The 27,098-nt window shown below is 50.8% G+C and overlaps 1 protein-coding gene across 1 annotated transcript in view; it reads right to left on the bottom strand.

Moving 5' to 3' along the window:
• The window catches only part of LOC144932682 (myosin-10-like), an 80,091-nt gene that overhangs the window by 32,507 nt on the left and 20,486 nt on the right, over positions 1 to 27,098 (bottom strand). The window contains 12 exon segments of the mRNA XM_078857007.1: positions 1,638 to 1,752; positions 4,239 to 4,412; positions 4,951 to 5,124; positions 6,033 to 6,185; positions 7,088 to 7,206; positions 8,872 to 8,967; positions 13,869 to 14,012; positions 14,296 to 14,394; positions 16,341 to 16,404; positions 18,361 to 18,453; positions 23,418 to 23,447; positions 26,431 to 26,533. Of these exon segments, the coding sequence (XP_078713133.1) occupies positions 1,638 to 1,752; positions 4,239 to 4,412; positions 4,951 to 5,124; positions 6,033 to 6,185; positions 7,088 to 7,206; positions 8,872 to 8,967; positions 13,869 to 14,012; positions 14,296 to 14,394; positions 16,341 to 16,404; positions 18,361 to 18,453; positions 23,418 to 23,447; positions 26,431 to 26,533 (1,364 nt within the window).

The raw sequence follows: 27,098 nt of genomic DNA, 5'->3' as shown, positions 1-27,098 counted from the left end.
CACGTTACTGCACCACAGTCCGGTTTAGAATAGCGAGGGTAAAATTTATATTTTTTTGTTGTTGTTTTAATATTCAAAGTCTTTACACGTTGCACTCAATTAAAATTATACACGTTACGTTTAAATCGGAAAAAAATCCCTGCACGTGCGATTTTTAAATCGCTTGTTTTTTTATTGTGCAATAGAAGCTAGTGCTTCCGCAAATTTATACCGACCCTGACGCCGACAAAGCCCGTTTCACTGCATTGACAGCAGTCACCTGGTTGATTGTGAAGCACTGGGAAAGTGTCATAGAAATAGGCTCTCTGAATGCCCTGTATTTCTGCAAGACATGCCAGCGGGGGGGGCCAAGGGAGACAGGCACACGCGCTCTGTAAGGCCCACTTCGCAGAACGCACACACGCGTGCGCGCGCACGCACGCCAAGAGAGAAGCGATGAACACAAACACACACGTCAACATTCAACAGAAGCGTGAGCGACGACAGGTCGGGAAAGGAGGGGGGAGGGGCTGGGGGGAAAGTCCAACAGAATCCACTACAGATAAACAAGGAAAGCGACATCAGGGATATTGAAACGATCACTGGACAATCGCGGGCCATTACCCAAGCTGACAATCGAGCGAGGGTGTGCAAGAGAGTCGCCATAAAGATTCGAAATCGTAGAATGGTGCCCTACTCTCAGTGTGTGCTGTTTCGTCACTCAGGGTCGCTGTGCACGCTACCAAACCATTATTTTTGTGCACAAAAGTTCAGTCGTTGTAAACCAAGTGCTAGTTTATTATCTGGCCAGGTGGAGCTATGGGAAACGCATTTGATTCGGCCAATTATTCCTACCACTTTAGTGACTAGTGTGCTTTTTCAGAAATCAACGGTGCTTGTCCTCTTGACAGACTGGTGCCCCCTCCACAGCCATGTGGGAGCTGCCAGTGGTGATGAGCACAGTCCCACAGCCATTAATACATTGGGGCACACTTTGGCTTTTCGATAGTTCTTCTATCTGTTTGTGTGTGGGGGGGCGCACAGGTGGTACACGTCTGCTAGTCATCTCAGTCAACCCATGGCACCTGGGTCTGCCCCGTGACCTCCTGCCAGCGAGCCTTTGACACTTCACGTGGCCTCAAAGTGCACAAAGCATGGCACAAGCGCCGTGGTGTGAAGTCAATGCGTTTTTTGTTGTTGTTCCGTGTATGTATTGATGTATCTGTATGCGTAAGCAAGTGTTTATATATGCACATGTGCAAGTGTTTAAGTGTCGTAAAACTATGATTACTTTCTGCCATATCCGCTCTTAGTACAGCGTCTTGGAGAGGTTTTTCGTTTGTCAAGTCACACGAACTGCAGGCCACGCTGTGTTTCTTGTCCTTCCCCCCGCACCTCCGATTAGCACGGTTGGCTACGTATGGTGCGTGAAAGAAGTTCAACGAACACACGTGCGTACGAACCTCGACGGTAATAATGCGGGCTCCGAGCCCATATAGACGAAACTAAGGAGGGAGACTTGCAAGCGACAGGCGCAACAACGCTGATGCGGATTAGTCAAAGCTAAAGGCCCTCATGCACACAGCGCCAGCGCTGACAAAACGCTCGCCAGGTTTGGGTGCGCTCGCGACGCAGCCGCCCGCGTTCGCCGCTCTCACCGTCCTTCCAGAGCTCGGCAACAAATCTGTCGGAGGACTGGTGTAGCAGCGTGGCCACGTTGTCATTCAGAGGGTCCATGTTCTTCATCAGCCACTCGTCAGACTTGTAGTCCACCTACGCAGGGGGATGCGGCAAGCCAGGCATCATGCCATCAGCATAAACATCGCAAGCGTCGAACACCAGCCACCGCACACCACCGTCATTGCCACCAGCCGACACATACTTAAAGACGGTCACTGCATCGCGGGCTTTCAGATGCGCTCCTGCTGCTGGCTGGAACGCTCCTTCCTTCCGATATTAGGAAGCCACTTGAGCGATGCACTTTCAAATAATCTAGATTGAAAACTAATTTATTTGAGACTGCTTTTTGTGTTTAGTTTCTTTTCCTTCCCCCGGCACCTCCGATTAGCATATATAGCTATGTACAATCCAAAAGAAGTTCAACATATGAAAAAATAAGAATAGGTTTTACCCTGTTAAGATGGTCAAACAGCAGATAGAAACCTTTTGCAAGGAATCAAGTCTGCATTAACCACATGTTCTTATGGTGAACATGTAAATAAACATGCTCTGATAATATATGCATTGTCTTGACACGGATTGGCCAACACCATATAGGGCCTAGTCTCAACATAGACAGAAATGTGCCTCCGGGCTCTGGAGACCACCTGGAGAAGATTCCAGGCGTGTGTTGACAATGATGGCGAGCAGGTGGAGACTGACTCTTTGAAGCTATTAACAAACATTTGTTATCATGTTACAGTGTATTCTCCGTTCTTTTTCCATTAAAAACGATGATCCCATATAAGTATTAACAGTTTTTGAAGCACCCTGGACATACTATCACCATTACACCCACCACCACAGTACACGAACCAGAATCTGAATATTATTTATACTGGATGAATTCAGTATATTGGAATAACCACTGCACATCATGACCACATAGCAACAAACCATCACACACCAAACCACAGCATACCATCACACACCAACCACCACATACATCAGAATCACACAACAACCACCACAGCATCACCAGCATACACGCGTATCATACATCACCGCACACAGCAAGCACAGACCACCAGCAGAGTCACACGCAAGACATACCACACCATGCACAGCGTAGAAACTACACAAATTAGACATCTCTCCTTCATTTATAAACCGCCTCGTTTAACTGTAACTGCGGACAGGTGAAGAATATGATGGATATTGTAGAGGAGGTGGATGAACTTTGACCATACTCTTAGTTTTTTCGGTAAAGTCACCATGTAGGTAAAAAATTAAAATTAATAAAATAAAATAATAAAAATCACGACGTTTCGGAGGCAACACAAGTCTCCGTCATCAGGTGGGACCGTCACAGCCAGATTTGCTGTATCAAGATACTCCGAAACGTCGTGATTTTTAAATCCTTTATATTAAGTTCGCTTGCTTGCTTAGGACCGTGCAAATCTTTCGGTCGTTTTTTAACCCACTTCCCGTGATCCAATCGAGCTGACATTTTGCGCACAGACTCGTTGTGCGTGACAATGCATTTTCGTGAAAAAATTTTTCCAAAATTTTACACTGTTTAGGGAATTTTTTAAAAATATTTAATTACCAATTGCTTAATGGTGCCATGCAATCATCTAACCCATAGGTGGCAGCCATCTCAAGCCAGAGGACGAGAGGACTCTAGCCGCCCCGATGCCACGCATATAAAGGATTTATAGTGAAAAACTTTGTTTTTACGGGTTTACTTGTTATTATTTTATTTTATTCATTTCAATTTCATTTTTTTACCTACGTGACTTTACCTAAAAAACTAAGAGTATGAATCCTTGCAGTCACGAAAGCCTCAAATCTAGAGCTTTGACCAGTTGGCAACAGAAATAAACCATGTTAAGTCTCTAAAAAAGAATAGGCTTTACCCTTTCCGGAAATAATGCAGGTGGTGTTAAGATGTTCAAACAGCGAGGAGACACCTATCCACAAGGCATCAAGTCTGCATAACCACAAGTGCGTGTGGCAAAATATGCAAAGAAGAATGCTTTGACAATGTAAGCACTCATCTTCTTGGTTCTTTCGGTAAAGTCACGTAGAAGGGAAATAATAAAATAATAAAAATAAAACATCATAAAATACAATTCTCACAATTTATTATCTCCCTTCTTCGTGACTTTACCGAAAGAACCAAGAAGATGAATCCCTGCAGTCACGAAAGCTTTAAATCGAAATTTAATGTAAGCACTGTTCTTGAAACTGTTTGGCCTACACCAGAGACGGCCTCCTTTATGACCTTGTCTCTGCACAAGTGTTAGACGAGAGACCGACAAAAGACGAGCAGCAGCACAACAGCATTGCAAATATCAGCGCATTGACAGCTCGGGTTGAGCAGTTATGAAGGGTCCCATAGAGAGGATAAGTCTCATTTGCAAGAGTGATCCGGGTCACGATATTGCCGAAAGCAAAACGAAAAACGAACCGCAATGAAACAACTAAATAGACATCGGCGCAAAGACAACTGTGGCCTTCAGATGCCCACCGACATAAGGGCCAGGACTTGTTTTACACAAGACAACGCGCATCGGCGAAGCTGCTCAGGGGCCCACCTTGCCGGCGTAGTGGATCACGCAGAAGTCCGCCTTGTCCTTGAGCTGCTTGGCCTTCATGAACTTGGAGTGGGTGCCCTGCTCCTGGATCAGCTTTTCCACGAACGACTTGTCCGTCGCCTTGGGGAACCAGCACTCCTCGTCCAGCAGCGCCAGGATGCCCGGCGGGTTTGCCTGTCCGGCACGACGCCGCAAGATACAGTTCACTTACGGCTCGGGGCGCGTGTGCAGCTGTGTGCGTACCGATGTGTGCCCCTGGGTGTGCGCATGAGTGGGGTGCGGGGTAGGTTAGTGGTTAGCGCGCTACGCTACGAACCCGGAAACCCACATTCGTTTCCCGCTCATGGCCCACACCAGTGACAATAATCTGAACCGGTCATAGGCCTCCGATAGGTCAACTAAGCCTTAAAGGAGTACCTGGTGCGATGTGTAAATATTGGCACGAGGGAGACAAAGGCGGTCGGGCGTGGTGCTCGCCACCCACCCCATCTCGTGTGCCATTCCGGCTTTCATAGGTGCCCGCTAACAGCACTGCCCCAACGGTCTCTACGATCGTGTCGCTATGTCTACGAGCGTGCAATGGTGTCTCTGATTCTATAAGGGTCCCTATGATCATGTTGCTATCTCTGTGAGCGTGCAATGGGGTATCGATGAGCTCTGCGGAGTCTATGAGGGTTTCTATGGTCGTGTCGCTGTCTCTGCGAGCGTGCACCGGTTTCTCGATGAGCTCGATGCACGGCTGCAGGTCGAGCCCGAAGTCGATGAAGTTCCACTCGATGCCCTCCCGCTGGTACTCCTCCTGCTCCAGCACGAACATCGTGTGGTTGAACAGCTGCTGCAGCTTCTCGTTGGTGTAGTTGATGCACAGCTGCTCAAAGGAGTTGAGCTGCGACAAGAGAGAGGGAGGGAGGAGAAACGGGCGTGCGCTCATCAGTGTCAGCGCCCCGCTGAAGCTCGCCACGCTGCATTGTGGGGGATCCACCACAATGCCGCGCTGTATAAAATACTCGGGGTGTAGCGGCTACGTCGAATCATCGATCAAAATCAGAATCTCTAGTGATACTGATGGGCTTTTTTTCACAGATGTCCAGTAGGGGCGGGCCAAAAAACCATGATGTACATGTGCAGCGTCCCTTTGTCAAAGCACTGCTGGATGAGGGCCTCCCCATGCCGTGCAGGTCGCGGGGGTTATGCAACTATTTTTATTTTACTAGGTAAGGCACACTGAGCTATATAGCTATTTTTCAGAAGCGACCTGCCCACAAATGATAGCTCAACGAAGTGGCTTATGTGCAAATTTATAGCGAACAAATACTCTTAACGCACGTTTTCTAAATGTGAATAGATAAACTGGAGGACCTGGATAAAAATTCCACAAGACCACAGGGAGAACATGCAAACTCCAAATATACAGCAGGCGTCAGGGTCAGCAATGAACCCACGACCTCCTGTACACCAGGCGAGGGAGTCAACATCGTGCTACTGTGGCAGCCCTTCGATGTTCCTTCACCCACTGTGGCCAGTATGGGTAAGTAAGGGTGGCGAGGACCATAGATGTGAGAGCACAGATGTACAGTACAACACTTCCGTCTGGCACCTACCGCTTAGCATCACAACAGCCTGCAACGCCTGTTTAAAGTGCACGGCCATCGCTGATCCCAAGCACGATCCTGGCCCAACGCTGCCGGGCTTCCGGGATGTGACGAGGTCGGACGCATGCCGGGTCGATCTCGTCTCGGGCTCATCGCAAGAAACGTATCAAACCTCCGCACCGGAGAGGCCGCGGGCGGTCACCTGGAAGATCTCGAAGCCGGCGATGTCGAGGATGCCGATGAAGGAGGCGCCCTGTCGCTTGGTGCGGTCCAGGGCCTTGTTGAGGCGCAGCACGAGCCAGCGGAACAGACGCTCGTATGTGGCCTTGGCCAGGGCTTCGACCGCAAAGTCAGCCTACGCGTGGGTGCGCGGTACAAAGACAAAGATCCCCCGTAGAGCCTTAACAGACTGTTTCAGCAAGTTTTGTTAGCGAGCACCTATGAAGGCCGGCAGCACGGCACGCGAGGGGCTAGGTGGCCAGCACCATGCCCGGCCGCCTTTGTCTCCCCAGTGGCGATGTTTAAACACCGCACCAGGTACTCATTTGAGGCTGAGTCAACCTAGGGGAGGATACGAGCCTTCAAGTGGCAGCCCTAAAAATCTGGAATACCCCACCTGCTACCTGATGTCGAAATAGCGGCGAGTGTCTCTCAATTCATCTCTTGAGAACCGCTTTTTGTGTTCAGTATGTTGTCCTTCCCCCCGCACCTCCGATTATAGCACGGTTGGCTACGTATGGTGCGAAAGAAGTTCAACGTACATAAAATGCAGCTGGCTGCATCTCACAATGATGCTCAATCCAGGACCTGTTCATATAATCGTCACTGGTGTGACCTGGAATCGAACTCGGGTCGCTGGGTTCGTAGCGCAGAGCGTTAACCGTTGCGCGCTACACACACACGTGGCCTTTATCACAGCACCGCATGGGCTCAGCTGCTGTTTGTGAGCACCTGTTAAGGCAGGCAAGGCACAAAACGGAGTGATGTGACCAGCAGCGCGCTGACGTTTACACGCACGATACAGGGGGGTCACGTAAGGCCACCATCGTTCTAGGGGAGGTGTCGGACAGGCTCTGATACCATTTTATGCTGGTGTGCATGGTCTGGAATCAAACGCCAACGCTTTATTCGACAGCTCTTGTTTAATCTGCTGCAACACTGCCACAGCTCACCGCGACCTCTTTCCCTTCTCCCCTCTCCCCTCCTCCCTGCCGACTCTCTCTTCATCTCCCCTGGCCCACACAGCCCCCCCCTCACCTGCTCCTTGGTCTGCGCCTTCTGCACGTAGTCGCGGCCGACCTTGATCCGCGGGGTGAGGATGGCGCGGCTGAACTCCGTCACGGACACCCCCAGCAGGTGGCACACTTTCTGCGCCGCTGTGATTGGGACGGGAGGTGCAAGGCAAGAGGAGGGGGGACGTCAGAGCACTGCGTCACACGATCGTTAACGAATAGTCAATTAACCAAACGAGTCGAGTCGAAGTCACGCAACGCAGAGGCTCGCACGATCAAAAGAAACGTCTCCGTTCGTAGCCCACCGAAGGGCCACGATAGAAATTCCACAATACCATGGAAGGGGGCCGGTTCCTCCACGGGATAATCGCTGTTGAAGTTGTAGGTATTTCATCGTCCCTGGATGGATGATAGGATGGCGAGTCTACACCTAACCGGATTCAGAGACTTCCAGCCTTTTTGACTACGTGCAAAGTGCTCTGGATAATAAAACTAATAACCTAAAAAGGGAATTAATATGAAGGTAATGAACAAAAATGAACATCAAAATCAACTTTTTTCTTCAAAATCACACTAAAAACAAAAAGAGCCGCCATTTACCACTAAGTGGTGATGACGTCACAACGGCGCTCGTGCCAGGCAAGGTGCACCGAGGTCGTTGCTGATGGGAGGTCATGGGGACAGGACCCAGGTGTTATAGGTTTGCTGAATGAGATATTTCACTCGACGCTGGGGGGGACACGAGCCTTCGAGTGGCAGCCCCAAAAATCTGGAACACCTCGCCTGCCACCTGATGTCCAAATAGCGGCGAGTGTCTCTCAATTAATTTGAGAGCCACTTTTTGTGTTCAGTTTGTTGTCCTTCCCCCCGCACCTCCGATTATAGCACGGTTGGCTACGTATGGTGCGAAAGAAGTTCAACATACATAAAATGCAGCTGGCTGCATCTCACAATGATGCTCAATCTCCCAGTTCAAGTTCAGGCTTAGGGGACCTTCACAAGTAGCTCTCCTCTGCCTATGAAATAATTAAAAATCCCTCCTTTTCCTCATGGCCTCGCTACGTAACGCTCGCGTCTCAGCGCACGGCGTGTCTTGCACGCGTCGTCCCGCACGGGCTGCTGTTTAATTTTTATTGTTTTAATTTTTATTGCAATGTAACGAAGATCCCGGTACAAGGTACAGACTGCGACAAGGGGAGGAGTTACAAAAACTCCGCGGACTAAAACAATCCCCAACTCAGCACACCTGGATCCAAAGACGTGGAGGAGATTGTACTTACTGCCCCACACACACAATGTCGGGGACTGTGAGTGGGAGCGTCGGTTGTTATATGGGGGGCGGGGGGGGTAAGACAAGACTGTGGTGGTGATGTTCTCTGGGAGATGGAGCCTTCCGCAGCCGAGATTGTGGAATCCTCTTGCTCGGGCCATTAGGGACTCCGAGTCTGTTTCACTTTTTAAATCAGTCTTAAACTCACCTATTTATACTGCAGGTTTTCCATGTAACATAATATTTAAAAAACAATGCTGTTGTTCTGTTGGATTACTGTGCACTTATTATTATCATTATTCGAGAGCAGACATTGATTTTGTTATTATCAGCTTTCTATTTCACTTAGATTGTATCTATATTTGGGAATGTAGTTTTATTTTTACGTGCCACTTTCAGATACTTCAATATGAAAGGCGCTTTATGAAATAGAGGTTGTTATCATGATTAAAGGTAGGGGGGAGCCTACACGCGCCAATTGAACTCATCATCACTTGGGCTGTTGTTGAAATTCGCACTTGTGGCGTACTGTACTGCACCTGTGTTGTCGGGCATGGAGGCCTGGTCGGTGTTCCTCTCCTTCTTGAACACCACATTTCCAAACTGCAGCACGGACGACACGACCCGGAGCAAGGCTGCGGTGGACAGGAAGACACGGGCATGGTGAGCGTCAGTGACAGCGTGGACCGCGTCGGCCACATCGCGGCGTTACCCGCGTCGCATCGCTGGCGATGTCTCCGGCATCATCGGTCGCATCGTCGTGGCATAGGTCGCATCTCGGTAGCAACTCCGCCGTGCGTGGCACCAACGCGAAGCAGACGCTCAAGCGCCTGGAAACCGCAATGGTGTTCAAACACAGCGAAGACTTCACGTCCGTCAGCCTACGCTCTCTCAGTCTTATCGCGTGCGCTTGGTCACCCTTTGGTTTTGTTTACACTATTCCCTCGTTATTCGCGAGGGATACGTATGTTCCGGAGATGCCTGTGAGTAGCAAATTTTGCAGTTAATGATGTTGGCCTATGAAAATTAATTACCTTATTAAATTAAATACATATATATATAAAAAAGGGAAATTTGTGAATGTGTGTCTGTTCGAAATGTTTAGCATACTTCCCGACATGCAACAAACTTGAAATTTGGCATGTGGGTAGCTTCCAGACTGGACACAATGCAAAAAGTATAAAAATAGATTATTGTATTTTGGGGGGGGAGGGGGGGCGCAATAATGGATATAAGTGAGCGGTGACGTCAATTCTATGATGTGACCCGCATGCGGCAGCATCACGCAGCGTGCCTGCTGACGTCACGCATTCCCCCCCCCCACCCTCCGCGTAGGCCGTGGATAATCCAAAACACGAATCCAAGTCTCGGGCGAAGCCGGGTAGTAAAGCTAGTAAATAATAAATCACACCACTTATCATCACTTTGTCTCATCATTTTCTTTTTCTCTCTCGATGCAGTCGTGTAGAGTTCCAGATGCGATCCCGCAGACAGTCAAAATCGCGGACAGCAAGTTCGTGAATAATGAGGGAATACCGTACTTGTTTTGTTTCCTGCGCTGAATTTTCTGAACGTGAACTTTGCCTCCCCGAATGTGATTTTACTCCAGTACATTCCCTTTCATCTCAACGAGCTCCATTTTACAGGCCTCTTTTTTTTTTATTCACTGCCAAGTGAAGACCTTCCCATGGCACGGCTCCATCCGCCGCTGCATGAGCGCCTCCGCCGTGCAATGTCGGTGGTCATGGGGGCGTGGGTTCGCGAAACGGGGCAGGGGGGGGCAGGCGAGAGCAGCAAGCCAGGTACCGCTCTGTTCGTAACGCAAGCGCGCTCACCGATGCGCCACCGTCGCCGCCACTCCAACCCGCACCCCCCCCCCCCCCAAAATCGGCCGAACATCGCGAGCTGCAAATACATTTAAATGATTGATCGCAGCACTTCGTACGCAAGTCCAATACATAGAGCCGCGACCGTCCTAGGGGCCATTGCCAACGACGTCACGTTGAACGACATTCACCCGCCCGCAGTGCATACCGTTTGGCTGCCTTCATGACCCGCTCGCCCAGAAACGGTGGCCGTGCCTCTTCACTGCCGCACGGCGACGAGAATCCCGTCGCGTTCAGCGTGGCCACAGAGCGCACGATTACAGACGGGCCGGCTCAATCGCGACACGGTACAGTTAATGACGTCCGGCGCTTCTTGGGATCGCAGAGGCAATCTTTCCCTTTAGTTTTTGGGTTGTGCAGGAAATTAGTTGATTGGCTGATATACATATATCTATGAATACAATTACGGCTGTGCTTATTTGAAAACTAATTTCTTTAAAACTGCTTTTTGTGTTTAGTTTCTTGTCCTTCCCCCACACCTCCAATCATCACGGTTGGCTAAGTATAGTGCGAAAGAAGTTCAACATACATACACGCATATATTGAAACAAATACCTTTAAAAGATCTGAAAAACCATAAAACCCAGGCGGTAAGAGTTCGATTCCCGCCCGCGGCCAACATCAGCGAAAACTAAAACCGGTTAAGGGCATCCGCCTCCCTCCCCCCAAACCTTACGCGAACCAATGTTGGTGAAGTATGATCAAACAACCACACACGACCAGCATCGTGTGGGGGAGGCCTTTACCCAGCGATAGATTGACACAGGGCCGTAATCTAGTATCACTATTATATTGTTACTCATGTGCCAGCAGGCGGAGGCATCGCGGGCTGTGCCCAGCTGCTGCCGCGGCAGGTGGACTTAGTTTCAGGCCGTAGTGCAAGTCATGGTGTCGCTCGCGCTTTAAAATAACTATGGCGGCACGGTTACACAGCAGCAAGGGGCATCCGCTGCCCACCCCCCCCTCACCCCACCCCCCCAGACAGCTGCGCCCTTCCAGCCCCAGTTCCAAATACGTGCGGCGGTCTCCTCCCAGCTGATACACGACAAGTCCATTACCGCTCGCTTAACGGACGTCTTCATCATCGTCGTCATCGTAATCATCCGCGATCAATCCACTGTTGGATGAAGGCGTTGTCCACGCTCTCGCCGTACCATCGCAATCGTGCGAACTAACGATCCGGCCAGCACCTCCGCGCGCGAGCCGATGCCATCGCCCCGTCCTCACACGGGAGGACATCCACTCAGGCGCGTCCCGCCCGTTTGTTCTGCCACTCCCGTCAGTCTTCGTTCCTTCTCGACGTGACATGTCCTGCCCAAGCCCTCTCACTATTCTTGACACTCGTCAGTGCCTTTAACCTGTGAATCTAAACATGCGTTTAGATTGCTTAGATTATTTGGCTGCTGTAAATTTCCATATGATAAGGGACTTTGTTGAGCTATCATTTGTGGGCAGTTCGCTTCTGAAAAAGAAGCAAAAAGCCCAGTGGGCGTTACCTGGTAAAACAATAAAAGTTGTTTATAAAAAAAAAAATTGTGATTTGTTTACCTTTTCCTATACTTTGCACTCCTGTATTGTGTTGTTTGTTGTTGTAACTTTCTGACCCGCCCCTACTGGACATCTGTGAAAAAGAACTTCATCGCTTATCGGATTTCTCCAGTATAATTATTCTGATTCTCATAATCCATCCCCACTGCTCTTCCTATACCTCGACGTAATTAGATGCATGTATTCTCTCCGTTCGTCTCGGTGCGCTTTTCAGTTTTTGTTGCTCTATTTTCTTCGTTGCTGTCCACACGTCCGATCCACACTTCAGGGCAGGTGGTCTCGCATCGGCGGTTGACATTCATAACCAACCCCCGTGCGTGCCGTTTGGCGGCGCTCCATCGCTTCAACAACGAGCGTCCTAACGTCTCCTCTGCTCCCCGTCTTTCACGACGAATGTGTCGTGGGGCGAGCTACTGGCGAGGCAAGCAGGGCGGCAACGGCTGACTTGAACAAATCGTGGCGCCAGCGGGGAACATCAATGCAATTCATTTCAAATTTGAACGACGTACAGTTGAAGAACAAGACGCCCAGTCGGTGGGCGGGAACGTTTGTTATTTACATTCGCGAATATTTACTTCACCACTGTTCCTGTGCGCGGTTGCATTCGGACACTTCGATACAAGTCCATGCGGTTGCTGCGAAATCGTCATCGAGATCGGTGACCGTACGGATTATTCACGGCTTCTGTCACAGGATACCCTCTACAGGACAAAGACCCCCTTTGCAGGTGAGGAGGTGACCACTTCTTGGGGTTTCCCACTTTCCTGCTGCGTGCGGTGCCGAACGGTAAAGGCGATGCCTTGCTTTACACCGCTGCTGGCGGATGTGTCCTCAAGCTAGCTCCTTTACAGGATCACTTTGTCCTTAACTTTTCCACGCTTGCCAGACCGTTTTTTTTTAAGGGCTGGGCGTACCCGCAGATTTGCCCTACTGCACGCGACATGCCGATCAGCTGACCGTGGTGCGCCACCCTTTTGCACTGCCGGACGGAAGGAGGCGAGAGGACAGCTGGGACAGAATTCAGGACCAGTACCCCATTGTTTCAACTGCCACGCCAGGAGATAGAATCCAGCGACTTTTGAACGCAGTGTCGAGCGCTATCACCATTGCAGAAATGGCAGCATCACGCTCACAGTGTGTACACACCTGTAACTCAGCGCTTTGGAGGCAAGGCATTGTGGGTGAGAGATCTGTGAAATTCCCAACGCCGGAGGGCTGCAGAGGCAACCAGGAGGTGGCGGCATGCAAAAGGGGCTTGCGAACCCATCTGTGTGGACTTTTCAGAGTTATCCCACCCTCCTCCCTTCCCGTACGTGGGGATTTCTTCCGGATGCTCTCGTACGTTACGCAGTAAAAATATAACTTGAGAACGAATAAACGTTTAAAATGACGCTCTTATATTTATTTAATGAACCCTAATCAGTCGGATTTTACAAGTCTACTGATACCGTACACAATGTACTTTGGCGTCAGCAGCGGCAATGTGCACCTGGTATCAGGTGCCTTGGAGGCAAGGGTTGGCGATTCACACGGAGAATAGTTTTAGGACTCCCAAACCGGCTGGGATTGCCAAGGTGACTATGCAGAGGAGATAGCAGTACAGCAAGTGGGTGCACGGCAGAACATTGACTGTTATCCCTCGTATGTGTGGTGGGTTTTCTCTGGGAATGGAAGAGGTCAAAAAGACCCATGAAGAAGCATCCAGAAAAAAAAGCATTGAGAGTCAGGCAAGCTTTCCGAGGTTGTCGCCGCCAATTTGATCACATTAAGTTTTCGTGTTAGGCCACTATGTAACGATCTGACCAAATCGGAGTCGTTCAGAACAGTCTCTCTACTACCCGACAAATTTGCCAAACGAATTAAATCGGTCACGTGGTGTAGGTGAACAAGAGTTTAATGTCCCAATTATGATTGTGTCACCACCTCACCGGTGAGCTGAAAAACAACCCTCGCAACCGTTGCAAAACTGAGGTCGCGGGAATTTTCCTTCGGCTTCCCGTTTAAACATTTTTTTGGATCGTTTTACGAACCATGACACGAGTGCCACAGAAACGGTTAACCGGCAGCGCAACACGACGCAGGCCACGGCACCCGGCACCCACCCATCTGCTCCTCGTGAGCGAAGCCCATGATGCGCAAGGACTCCATGGTCTCCTGGAAGTTGTCCTTGTCCTGCTGCCCAGGGATGGGCACGTAGCCATTGGACAGGAAGCGGTAGTTGGTGAAGCCCTCCAACAGCAGCTCGGCTGCGTCGCATACACGCACACGACAGCAACAATCGGATTACAGCAACCGCATCTTGCTCTGGGGGTTGAACGCAAGCTCTTTAAGGAGCGCCGCCCCCCACCCCCACCCCCCGCTCATGCGTTATTCTTGACCATCGTCCATTAGTCCCTTCAGGGGGCTCTCATCCCGGCAATGATGCTCGTGCATGCGCGACGGTGAGGGTGAGAGAGGAGAGAAAGAGATGGTGGGTCACGGAGTTTCAACCGGGGGGGGGGGGGGGGGGGGGGGGGTGGTGTCGCTTACTGCGCAGGTGCTCGGTGGCACCGGTGAGCAGCTGGTAGAAGATGTGGAAGGCCCGCTCGTCCTTGGCCTGACGGATCGCGCGCGACTTCTCCAGCAGGTCTTGAGGGCCATCGCTCCGTCAAGGGGGGGTAAACGACGCTTCTCAACGTCACTCGGCGCGACATTGTTGTCGTGAGATTTAGATCGCGCGACGGAGGCACCATCGTCACCTCCACCGCGACTTGCTCCGTCCCTTCCTTTAAGGCACATCTTAAACCTGCGGCTCGGAAGTTTAATGCAGCTCTAAGGACTGCTCCGTAACGTAATTTATTCAGGACCACCATCTCGTATAAACCACATGCTCCTTGTTATTTTGGTTGCAGACCCCTGCCCTAGCCCATCCCACTCCTGCTACTCCCCGTCCCCGCTCCCCAGCTACGACCAGGCCTACCCAAACCCCATCATTACCCAGATTACTACTCCTGCTGCTACTTCCCCCAGCGACGACCAGGCCTACCCCAATCTCTCCTTAACTACTCCCCACGTGGTCTCCGAACAGTCACCGCAACTACATGACCACTTTTAATAACCTCACTCTTGATCTCAACAACTTTCATCTCATGTACAATTTCGTAATTGTTGCAAAGCGCCTTGGGATAAGGAGCTCTATATATCGCGACAAGATAAGATCGTCAGGGCACATCAACGTCATCTTCCACGTAGCACTCCTCGCCGCACCTGTCATGCAAACCGTCAACTCTCAGACACACGGCTCAAACCGCACACTCAAGAACACCGTTCCATCCACCCACTCGCTCACTCACTCTCACACACATTACTAATTCGCCGCCTGAGATGAACACTGCTCGCTCCCTCGCTCCCACGTAAGCCGCTCATTAACGCGCCGGGCCTTGCCAAGACCCCGGTTCGAGTCGCACATTTCTGGCCGCAAGCCCAAACGCTGGATGTGCGTAGTGCCCGTACCATGCACCCGCATCTATCACAAGGGGGGGGGGAATGGGGAGTAGCGGGCGCTATAGAATTAAGGAGCGGGGGGGTGCCTCTCGTAGCTCATGTAAATGAGGCTGCGTGCCCACACCCCCACTACAACAGCTCCACTTGCAGCTGTTTGGGAAATAATCACAGCTACTGGGCGCGTCTTTAATGTGGATGCCTACATAAACGGCACACGCGCAAACGCCTCGCTCGTTTGTGCGAAACAGACCTACACAGATGGCAGCGAAAACTGTCGCGTGAATTCCGGTCTTAGTCCTCGCAGCAGCAGCGGCTTTTTTGGCTGGCCATCGAACAAAGACGGCCACCGCATCGCTCGCACGCTTTCAGATGCGCTCCTGCGGCCGTCTGGAACGCTCTTCCTTCCGAAATTAGGAAGCCACTGGAGCTATGCAATTTCAAATCTCGATCGAAAACGTATTAATTTAGAACTGCTTTTTGTGTTTAGTTTGTTGTTGTTACCCCGCACCTCCGATTAGCACGATTGGCTGGTACGGTCCGGAAGAAGTTCAACTTTCTTACCTTGTCTCTATCTTGCTCTCATATCTTTTTCGTATTGTCCGTCAATGTAACTCACCGACCTAGTCCCTGCTGGACATCTGTGAATAAAGGCTGCGCAAAGCCTCATCGGATTCTACCTCTTCCTTCCTCCCCCCTCCTTTTTACGCCTCCTTCTGCCTCTTTCTTCCCTCCCTCCCTGCCTCCTCCACCAGTCTAAACAGAGATTCCCATTGAATCTCTCTGCGAGGGGGCCAGCGGCCGCCGTCACGTTTCAGCGAGGCAGCCGCTCGCGCCACCACAAATGGCGGAGTTGTTTATTTGGTTTTCATCTAAGGGGCTCGGGGTGCGAGCCATTCCGTTACGAGAGCGAAACACTCTGTGTTGCTGCGTCTGTGGGAGAAAAATCGCGCGTGCTTTTTTGGTCGTGGCGAGGCATGCGAAGAAAATAAACTCCTGCAACAGGGACGGGCGCGCACAAATCACGCTCGCCGCAGTCCTGGCGAGGCCCCGTCACTCTTTAAAACAAACACGGCTCTCGCAAGAAAGGATACACGTCTCAATGTTTGCCCCGACAATGTAGCCAGCCACGTCAAAGTTGATCCTGATGAATTTCCCCTGGGGGAAGAGGAGGTGGATAGGGGATTGGGGGGGGGGGGAAGAGTGAGTATTTTTCACCTCTTCGAATCATCCGTAACCACCGCCACCACGTCAACTCCACAATTCCAGACTGGTTTCTGCGGCTCCAGAGCAACGCGTGCGACTCCCAAGTTTTATTTTTGTATCACTATTAATATCACGCCGCCACTTGTAACATCTGGATTGCATACAAACCGTAACTTTGTAACAGAGATTTATAGTACGTCAGATACGTTAACATTTAATCACGTGCCATAAAAATTGAACCAAGCAATTTGTGGGGTGGGGGGGGGGAAGTGGGGGATGGGGGTTCCAGTGGTGGGGAAGAAGCATCGTCAGGAATTCTGACGATGCCCCGGGTTCGCGCGGGAAGTGCTCTCCCCGGGCAGAGCCATTGTCTTGCGGTGGCTTCGTTAAGCAACCCCACTGCTGCTGCTGCTGTTGCTGGTCAGGGGTCACGGTGGATGGGTGGGTGGATGCGCAGGTCACGGGGGGTGAGCGATGATTTATTGGCTGCCTGTTCATCCGACCATTCTGCGTGCGTCGTCCAGCTAAAATGCAATCTCTACGGCCGCGCGGTACACGATCCCCGCTTTGTTGCCTCGCAAATCTCACACGCCACCGCCAAACAGGTCAGAGCAAGGTGGCGATGAGGCGCGAGGCGCGCCAGGTCACGAGAGGTCGACGCATGAGGGGGGAGGGGCATGGCAACGCAGCGATCAACGGCGGCAGCCCGGGCTCCAGTCCTGCTGTGCACTGCCAATGATCGTTTGTCTATTTAGCTTCCTAACAGGCAGACTCGGCCTGCTTACAAGCGTCCGGGGTTGTTGTGTTAACCGAGTTGAGTCGTGTTTTCCCCTTCAATTCTAATTCAGTGAGTTCTGAGGCAGCCAGCACGAGCATGACAGCACTACAGACACACGTGCAACTATTTTATTTTTTTACCATAAGGCCCGCTGAGCTATATAGCTCTTTTTCGGAAGTGACCTAGCCACCAATGATAGCTCAACGAAGTGGCTTATGTGGGAATTTATAGCAGCCAAATACTTTAAACGCATGTTTCTAAATGTGGACGGAAAAACCGGAGGACCCGGAGAACAATCCACGCGACCACGGGGAGAACACGCAAACTCCCTAATATACAAGTGTCAGGGTCGGGGCCGAACCCATGACCTCCTGCACACCAAGCGAGGTAGTTAACATTTCTCCACCGTGGCGTAAATGCCACTTGTCCCATAGAGAACCGTGTCACAGCCTTCACGCAAAGTTCGCTCGCCAGGCTCGTAAAGGAACGTTTTCTTGAAAGACAAGACAAAGATCCCCCCACCCGCCCCGTTTAGCCTTGATAGATTGGAGTGGAGTAAGTGCTCTTAGCAAAGCTTTGTCTCCCCGCTGCTGGAATTCACACAGTGAACCAGTTAATGATTTGAGGCCGAGTCAGTCTTGTGCAGGCCACTCTGAGCATTTTCAGATGACACTTGCCACTGACGATGGACGTCGCTGGGAATGGAACCGAGGTTGCTGGGACATGTAGCGAAACAGACAAAGCACTGTGTAACCACTATGCCTATTTGTATATGTGACAAAGATCCTCCGTATAGCCTTCACAGACTCTATGGGCAAGTGCTGTTAGCAAGTAGCACCTATGAAGGCTCGCACGGCACATGAGGGAGTGGGTGGCCAGCACCACGCCCGAACCACCAGTCTCCCCAGTGGCGATGTTTACAAATCGCACCAGGCACTCATTTGAGGCCGAGCTGACCTAGGGGAGGTCCAGGACCAGTTCAGATAATCGTCACCGGTGTTTGCCATGAGCAGAAATGGAACGCGGGTCATCGGGTTCATCGCACGCACGCACGCACGCACGCACAGACGGACGGAGCGATCGTCGCCTGGCCTCCTACGTGCAGCGACACACGTCAGCGGTGCACTCACAAATCGGGAGGAGTTGTCATTCTTGACCGTCTTGGCATTGCCGAAGGACTCGAGGATGGGGTTTGCTTGCAGCAGCTGTCTCTCGAGCTCCCCCTGCGAAGGCAAAGCGAGAGGCAGGGGGTCATGGCGATCCGCGCCGTCATTAATACGCCGCTATTTTTAGGCGTCTCTCAGCGCGACGACAACGACGAGACTTCCTGTGCAGGGCCGCGTGCGGCAGCCGTGAACGGGGAGCCGCGGTGCGACTCCACGAGCAGTCGCAGTGGCGGCGATTCTCCCCCAAAACCCACCGATCGACTTCATAAACCTCATCGGGCCCAGCGGGGCACGAGAGTCACTCTCGGGAATTAACAGGAATCTGCGCTCCCGGTTGCTGTCAACAAAAAAAAAGATCTTGGGAATTTATTTGTATTTTATTATGTATCCCCCCCCACCCCCTCGCCACCCCCCCCCCTCCCCCCCACCCCTCCCCCCCCCGGAATATTTTTTTCTTTTGTTAAATGAACCTTATGGCGAACGCCCGGGGTCCCATAAGCCCCCGGCTCTCGCATAAACATTATATTAAAATGGAAACACAAACTTTGATCTTTTTCACCAATGGGTTTGAAGGATGGTGCCAAGTGTTGTCTTGTTAAACTATGCCTTTAAAACTGAGAACTACTTACCTGCAGTACCTCTATTTAAATACACTATCGAAAAAATAATTTACACCCCTCTGTCAATCATCGTGTTTCTCAGTGGATTTGTGAACACACTTTGTAAACAGTACGTAAAATAGTATGCGTTTTCAATGCGCTGTTCATATTGTAAAAAGCGTTTATACCAATGTTACTCTACAGAGCAGTGGGTCACCGCTCCTCTTATCCACATTGATACGAGCGGTATGTGGGGACTATGGCTTAACCGCAAACAAAAAAAACCTATCTGCACAGATGCATACGGACAAGAGAAGTATTATCAAACAGGAGGAATTAATGGTGCAGCGCATCTCATCTGTTAAATATCTGCAGGTAATAGGATTGTCATCGATTGATCTGGCTGCAGACATTGGTAGGTCACAAATAATAATGAAGATAAGAGAGCAGTTTCACTGTTTTATGGATACCGTTGTGACAAATAAAGGACTTAAGTCGTGTAGGCAGTTTGAGCAACTTTGAATAAGACTTATTATGATCCTGCCCATACTCGAGCATGGAGTGCATTCGCTTGTTCAGCTCTTGTGCGCATTCGTCCTCGCTGCTGCTGCGCTTGGACGACGACACGACAACAGAATGATCCGCGCCAGGTGGGTCGTGGCGTTTATGTGCGCGTTGGGACAGAGTCGCCCTAGATAAATTAATTAAGATTTTGACTTGCGTTTATTCTGGACCCCGGAGTCCCGCCATAAGGTTCAAACGGATAACTCCGGAAAATATTCGAGGGCGGTGAAAATGAGAAATCATTATTTGTATCGGCTTAACACTTAAATGGCCCAGAAGCATCTCAGAGCGCCTCACGCCATATCTCAACTCGGTCATCCCAATGGCCGGCTATAGATTTATGTATTTTTTTTGTTAGCCAAGGGAAGCCGCTGATCACAGCTGTTCCCCCGTGCTGCCCAAGGTGGTGATGCGGCACTGCCCTGCGAGCGGACATTAGTTGGCGAGTACGGGGAGATGTTGCTCTAATCATTCTGATTCAGCAATTGTGCGAGTATAAATACGCCGATATGAGCTGCGATGAAAGTTGTTCGTATGTCGAAACTTTTAACAAGGGGTCAAATAGTCTTTGGTTCTTTCGGTAAAGTCACGTTGAGACGATGAAAATATAAGGATGGGGTTTTACCCGTTTTGGCAATAAAACAGCTGCGTTAAGATGTCCGAACACCAAATCGATACCTTATGCAAGGCATCCAGTCTGCATTAACCACACGTACTTGTGGAAAAACATGCAAATAAACGTGCTCTGAAAATATACCTACGTGACTTTATCGAAAGAACCAAAGAGTATGGATTCCTGCAGTCACGAAAGCTTCAAATCGAAGGGGTCAAATCACAATTACAATTAAACACAATGGCTCGAGAGTCTATGGTGGAGAGTGTAATATAACTGCTAAACTACGACTTTCATGGGTGACAAATGGATAAACTATATAATAAACTATATCATTAGACGTTCCAGTTCATGCATGTTTAAATTGGGGCCTGTTATTCAACCCGATGCTCAGGTGAACAATGATTGAAGATCTAAGAATGGCCATCGTTGTCTCAGAGTTTGTCCAAATTTGGGCAAAAAGTGAATGTACGAAAAAAACAGAGAGATGACTACGGAAGGCACTGCATGACTGTCGCGTCGGCGGCAAACAGCCTTACGAGGCAGCACGGTGGGGGAGCAGCGGGTGGGTGGGGTAGGTCGGGGGGGGGGCACGGAGATTTTCTTCGACGCAACCCGTCCCCGCAATCTGGAACGTTTCTGAAGCAGCGGAAGCCGCCTGCTTTTCTTAGCAAGCCATGAAAAGTGGGCTCTCCGCCGCCACACGACAAAAAGACCAACATTAATTCATCATTGCTTTTCAGCAGAGATTATTTTCAAAGTGACATCCTTTAGGCAGGAATGCCCGCCTACTAGCCCGACCGAAATAAGAGAGCTGGAAGGAATGCGCTGTGCAGCATCATTCGCGAGCTGTACGTTGATGTGTATCATGAGTAAAAGCCCACTTTTCCGTCCATTAGTTTTATTAAAACAAACCAACTTCTGCTGATTTGTAGATAGGGCACTTACGGCCGCAGAAACACAGGGGGACGGGGGGGGGAAATGTGGGTATACCAGAGGAGGAGAAACCGGCAAATAAAGCCTTGGATGACAAATGTAGGTCTCTAATCTGTGCAGCTCATCCAACCGCATGAGATGTACAGTGAGCGTCTTCCGTCAAAATTGATTCATGCTCAAAAAAGCACCGACTGGCTCTCACCCCTGTTGGTGGCTCTCATTCAGTGGTGAAATTCCACATTCCTATGCTGGGGACCAATCTCTCGTGAAGACACCCATTGTAAACGTCCAACTAGAATGTACTAATTTTATCAATGCAAAATAGGTGGCGAGTGATTCAACCCCTTACCGCATTTTGAATCGAGCGGCCAATTACTCCTGACTGAATTACGATTTAACGTTTTTCCTTTCCCCAATTTAAATCCACTTGTGTTATCAGTGTTATGTCATGTGAAGAGGTAGCTATTTTTGAACTCTTGCAGCGAGCCGTGGATCACCCCGTGCATCTTCCCAGGGGCCGCATCTTCCCAGAACCCTGCCACGAAAATGTTCTTCACATCGCAGTCAAACCGATAATGTCCACTCTCAGAATTTAGCAAATTTATTTGACAAGCAAATTTATTTGACAAGCAAATTTAATGCTTTGGGTTTTTTTTACGTGCAGCCATTGATGACAGGGCGAAGACCGTCACTCGTTCTGCGATAACCGCCTCAACAAGCCATTCTCTCCAACACGAAGGATTGCACCGCTTCGCGAGAGATTTGAATGCAGACTTTGTCTCATGGCCGTTAATTATTTATTACTACATCGCTTACTCAAGAAAGCCTCACTGAGTCTCAGGAACGGCCTGTGACGAGGGTCCTGCTAAGTTTTTCACAGTTGGGGGGCAACGAGTGTTACGTATAATTGTGACGTTTCATACCAACCGAGTCATTTGACACCAATAGCACCATTGGGATAAAACTGGGGGCCCGCGATTAACGGTTTGAGTAAGAAAAAAACAGCCAAAAAGCGGGACCAACGTTTTCAAAGTGAATCAATGCGCTTCTGTGTGGAGCGCCTGCGTGCCATGCAGGAATGCCCGCGGAGGACAGCGCCACCATGCTCCGCCTACGCAGCTGTTTGGCGCGGTGGGGGGCGGGGGGGGGGCAGCTGTCCCACGTCCGTCAAGCAGTGGACGTGCGCTCACAAACACACACGCCGGTCTGCGCGCTTCCTCCTCGCCTCGCATCTCCGCGGCACCACGGGAGGAAGTTTCGCCGTTAAAAATACACCATGCACGCTTCCGGTGTGGCTGCCCAACCAGCGATTCGGCGGGCACAAACCGGGAGGAGGACGAGGAGGATGAGGCCACGTATAAATTGCACTGGTGATGGGGGTCACGTCCACTCGAGGAGAAAATCGGATGGGTGTTTCAAAGGGATTTCTAACGAAGAGATTGGGGTCGTGCGGCCTTGAAACGGCGCCCGAGTCGGCGAAGCGAGCGGCGAACACGCGGGGAGGTAGAGGCGGCCGTGGTGATCTGGCGAGACGAACGCCGTAAATCACGGCCGCGTTTCACGATCGCCCGAGCTAGGACATTATGCGCCGCAAGGAAAACCATGTTCCAGAGCCAATGTGAAAAAAAAAACACAGGTCGATAACTTTGAACGCTCTCCAAACTTTTACGATTCATAAACATTAATAATACTTTATTTACTCAGGACAGCCTAAACGATCTCTTTTCAGAAACGTTATGCCTGGGAAATTTGCCAATTCTTTTCCGAATTGTTTGTCATGTCTCCACGATATACTGGCCCGGTGACGTGGTAGCGAATCACACGACTCGCAGCTGGAGGGCTACGAGTTCAAATCCTGGTCAGGTAGGCCAACACACCCCACCCCTCGTTGCACCACGATCAAGAAAATGGGGCACCATTCGCGCCGAGCTGCAGAGAAAACAATGAGGCTCATCGGGAGTGAGCGGCCGAAGTAAGGTGGCAAGGCCAAGAACTCTCTCTCTGCATCACGTTCCACGACCCTAACGGGAATTGCTAATTGTGTTAAGATTAACCAAGAGCTGTGCTTCGAGTGGAGGGCGGAATGGACACGGGGAAAACGAGAACCACTTCTTTGTCAGACGTCAAACGAGGAGAGTTCGAGCCCGGCCCGGAATGACCGTTGGAGTCGAGCATCGGCCAGGAGCATGGCGGGGTAAGGGGTGGGGGAGGGGGGTGGGGGGGGGCACCACCAACAGCTTTGATCACGAGCACCGCCAGCGGGGTGCACCATGAGCCTTCGCAGCAATTAGCAACAAAGAAACACTTGCCTGAGACTTGAGAGGCCTCGGGGACTCCGGCTGCGGCGATTCCAAAACACGCGTTGCCGAGACAGGGAGGGAAGGAGGGGAGGGAAGGAGAGGGGGGGGGGTTAGATATCAGAGCGAGCCGGAGCGCCGGACCGTCCAGCGCAGCTCAGGGACTGTCCTTCATGCCGCGTGAACGCCCTCTGTGCCCTCCCCCTTCCCGGCACAGCCTGTTCCACGCCAAACCAGCCGCAGCCAGCTTGGCTTTCACTCCTCTTGCTTTTCTATCCGACAACAGCTGTCACGCGAAGCCGCTCACTTGCGCTCCTCGGGCGTAGTAGGCAGCAGCGCCGGTAGTATCGGAGGCCGCGCGCGCGCGTTTACTCCTGCGCCACACACGCACTGCTGCACGAGGGGGTCTGTATGCTGTGGAGGTCGCTTTCCCGTACTTCGCCAAGCTGGGCAGTGCGGGTTGGTGAGCAGTACAATTAGCCACGGCTGGGAATCGAACTCTGTTCTCTACTGTGTGCAAATCACTATGCTACCGTTCCACCCTGCCATCGTGTGAAATCAAATGACTATTATGCAGCGTAAAATGCCGATGTTCCAAACTGCAGCCACTCTTGACCGAATTTAACGTGGCTGTACAATTACAAAGCAATAAAAAAATACTTTTAATGTTCTCCACCCCCCCACCGACGAGTAATAGTCCTTAATTGTCAAATTTTAATCATCATATCTTTTCTCGTTCAATCCCATCCGCATCTTGACTCTTCTTGTAGTTTACTTGGAATTATGCTGCGAAGTGCTGAGATGGCCACCCACGAAGGACAAAGTTACGATTTTTTTTTTTATCGTGACCCACAATTGCGTGCCGTTTATCCCATTCGCCTTGTCGCCGTTTCTTCACGAGCACTTAAAATGTCATCACAAACAAATCCCGCCGTGAATTCCTCCAAGGCTCGGGACTCAGCTGGTCACCATCCGCGGGAACCGTTGGGAGTTTAGTTCATGCCCCGCGTGCGCTATGGCAGAAGCCACGAGAATGGGGAATGGCATCGCCTCTAGCACCGCAATATAACGAAGATAACCAAGGTCGGAGCCCTATGAAACAACGGAGCAGGGGAGGGGGGGAGGGGAGGCTTTCTCCTGTAAAGGGAAAAGTTAGCCAGGCAACACATTCTTAATTCATTACGCAAGTCTTAATTCCCCACTAAATATTTTCCGAGTCACTTGCAACAGACTGGATTGAGGCACTTGACCAGTAGCCACAGCCGTGGCTGACAGAAGGATACCAGATGCCAAATAAATAACCATGCGCTGTTGACAAACGTGGTTGTTTTGCTTCAGCACACCGGTATGCTAAAGAGAGCGATCTGCAACATTTAACAATTGTTGTTGCTCCAGCACATCGGTATGTTCAACACCGGGGTATGCATACCGTTGGGCTGAAGTCATCGAATAATTGGCGCGTTTGTTTACGTGACAACTTTATTTGTTGGAGGACGATGTCGGGCGGGAGGAGGGTCTACGACGCGCGTTCGGCATTGCAACCCGCGCGTTCCGTCCCGTGTAAAATTCAACGATGGTTCGTGCGCGAGTGGAGCCTTGTCTGTACGAGACGCGGGAGACGACCGTCGTGGGTTTACGCCGGCGGCTGCGCAGTGACTCGCTCACACGCCGTCGGAGAAATCGCAGCGCGCTCAAAACTCCGCGTCGGATTTTACCGTCGGGGGGGATATTGACACCGATTAGGCCCGCCTGCTGTATTTCACACCATTAGTGCGCGACCGCTCCGGACCGTGCCGTGCGTACAAAACGGTAGCAGTCAGCAGCGGCCCAACCTTTGCGGGGATGTTTCTCGGCCGCCGCGTCAGCGCTATTATTTTCCGTCTCCACTAAGAAAATTTACGCCCCGGCAATTTTTTCGTCAATTTTTATCTGCGCCTTTTTCTAATGTGGCGCCACCCGAAGGCCGATTTATTTATCCACTCGGGGTGAGCTGCCATGACAGCTGAGCACGTGCATTTGTAAAACAACCCAAAGGTGAAATATATGACCTAAAACTGTCGTGACTGCAGGAATTCATATTCTTGGTTCTTTCGGTAAAGTTACGTGACTTTACCGAAAGAACCAAGAATATGAACCCAAAGGTGACATTAAGGGAATTTACCAGGCATCCTTCATTGGCCCTCTCCATTACGCAACCCTATATCTTGCAAACGATTCCGAGGTCATGTCTGCGCCTATCTGATGGATAAAGTCTCACAACAGCGATTGCCCGAGGCATAAAACTAAAAACGTTGACGTAACTAAAATGTTTTGCTTAACCTCTAGTGATCGTGCTGAGGCCATCAAACGTTACACACGAAAATCGGATTGAATTTTGGGTAGGAACCAGGGATTCCAACAGCGATTCTCAACGCTCAACGACACAAGCCTCTAGACTCCGTTTTCAGGACGTTTGTCCAGTTCGCTGTGGGGCGTTCTGCACGTGGGAAGTCAACGGAGTACCCGGAGAATACCCACCCACACCAAAGGATAACATTCAATATCCCATATGCAGGTCGGTAACCAACTTGCTGTACTGCCGTTTCACGGTCACTTAAAAAAGCCCAGCGGGCTAGGAGTCTCTCGCCCGATGACCTGCGCATGACCCACCAACTCACCCCCGCCCCCCCCCCCCGCCACCAGCTCCCAACAATCAGAATCAGAATCTTCATTCAGACTGGAAGAATCCGAGCTATGAAGTTCATTTTCAGAGATGTCCAGTAGGGACACGTGGGTCAGCGAGTTACATCAACGAACAATGCAAAAACAATATAGGAGCAAGATAGAGAGAAGGTCAGCAAGTCACCAACAATAAGTGAATATAAACAAAGCGCAGCCGTGCCCCAGATATTCAAAGGGGAAGCGCCCAGCATTCTCTGCAAGCGTTCGCCTACCGGGAGCGCGCGGGGCACGGGTGCTGGTATCGGATCCGGCAGGTGGATCCGGAGCGGGGGGGGGGGGGGCAGGGTGGGGGAGAGACACTGACCGGAGCGGTGTGGTCCTTGCGTCCCCGGGGGGACGACGCGACATGCGCCAGGTACTGGATCACCTTCTTCGTGTTCTCCGTCTTGCCGGCGCCCGACTCGCCCCTGCACGCGCAAAGCCCCCAGCCAATCGGAGAGAGAGAGAGAGAGAGGAGTCAGGCGTGAACGACTGCTCTCCTAAGTCGGGCAACTCGGCCCTGGCACAAGGACTACTCTGCCAATCTGAAGGGGAGAGGGACGTTGGGTTTAAACGCTTCTCGCCCTACGCTATTCAAGGACTGGCACAGCCATGCTCGCTGCAGAATGCATGAATGCGGATGTGTATGTATGTTGAACTTCTTTCGCACCGTACGTAGTTAACCGTGCTAATTAGGAGGTGCAGGGGAAGGTAAACAAACTAAACACAAAAATCGGTTCTAAAGAAATGAGGATGCGACGTACGATACGGTAATTTCAAATGGATGCTTACCCTTCCGGCATGCACACACACACACAACTGAATAATGTGCCTAAAAATCTATAAATTCCTCTTCATATATATTTTTTATTATGATGATAATAATCAGATTTGGGATGATGGCCGATAGTCGAGATTAACGGTCGATTGGCAGCCAAAGGAGAGAACGTGCCCCCGATTTTACGTCCACAAAGGAGATGGGGCAATGAGACG

Source organism: Lampetra fluviatilis, chromosome 5 (genome assembly GCF_964198595.1).
Source record: "Lampetra fluviatilis chromosome 5, kcLamFluv1.1, whole genome shotgun sequence".
NCBI lineage: Eukaryota > Metazoa > Chordata > Hyperoartia > Petromyzontiformes > Petromyzontidae > Lampetra > Lampetra fluviatilis.
Note: the sequence above shows the minus strand (reverse complement) of the source record. Positions and strands in the feature narration are given on the sequence as shown.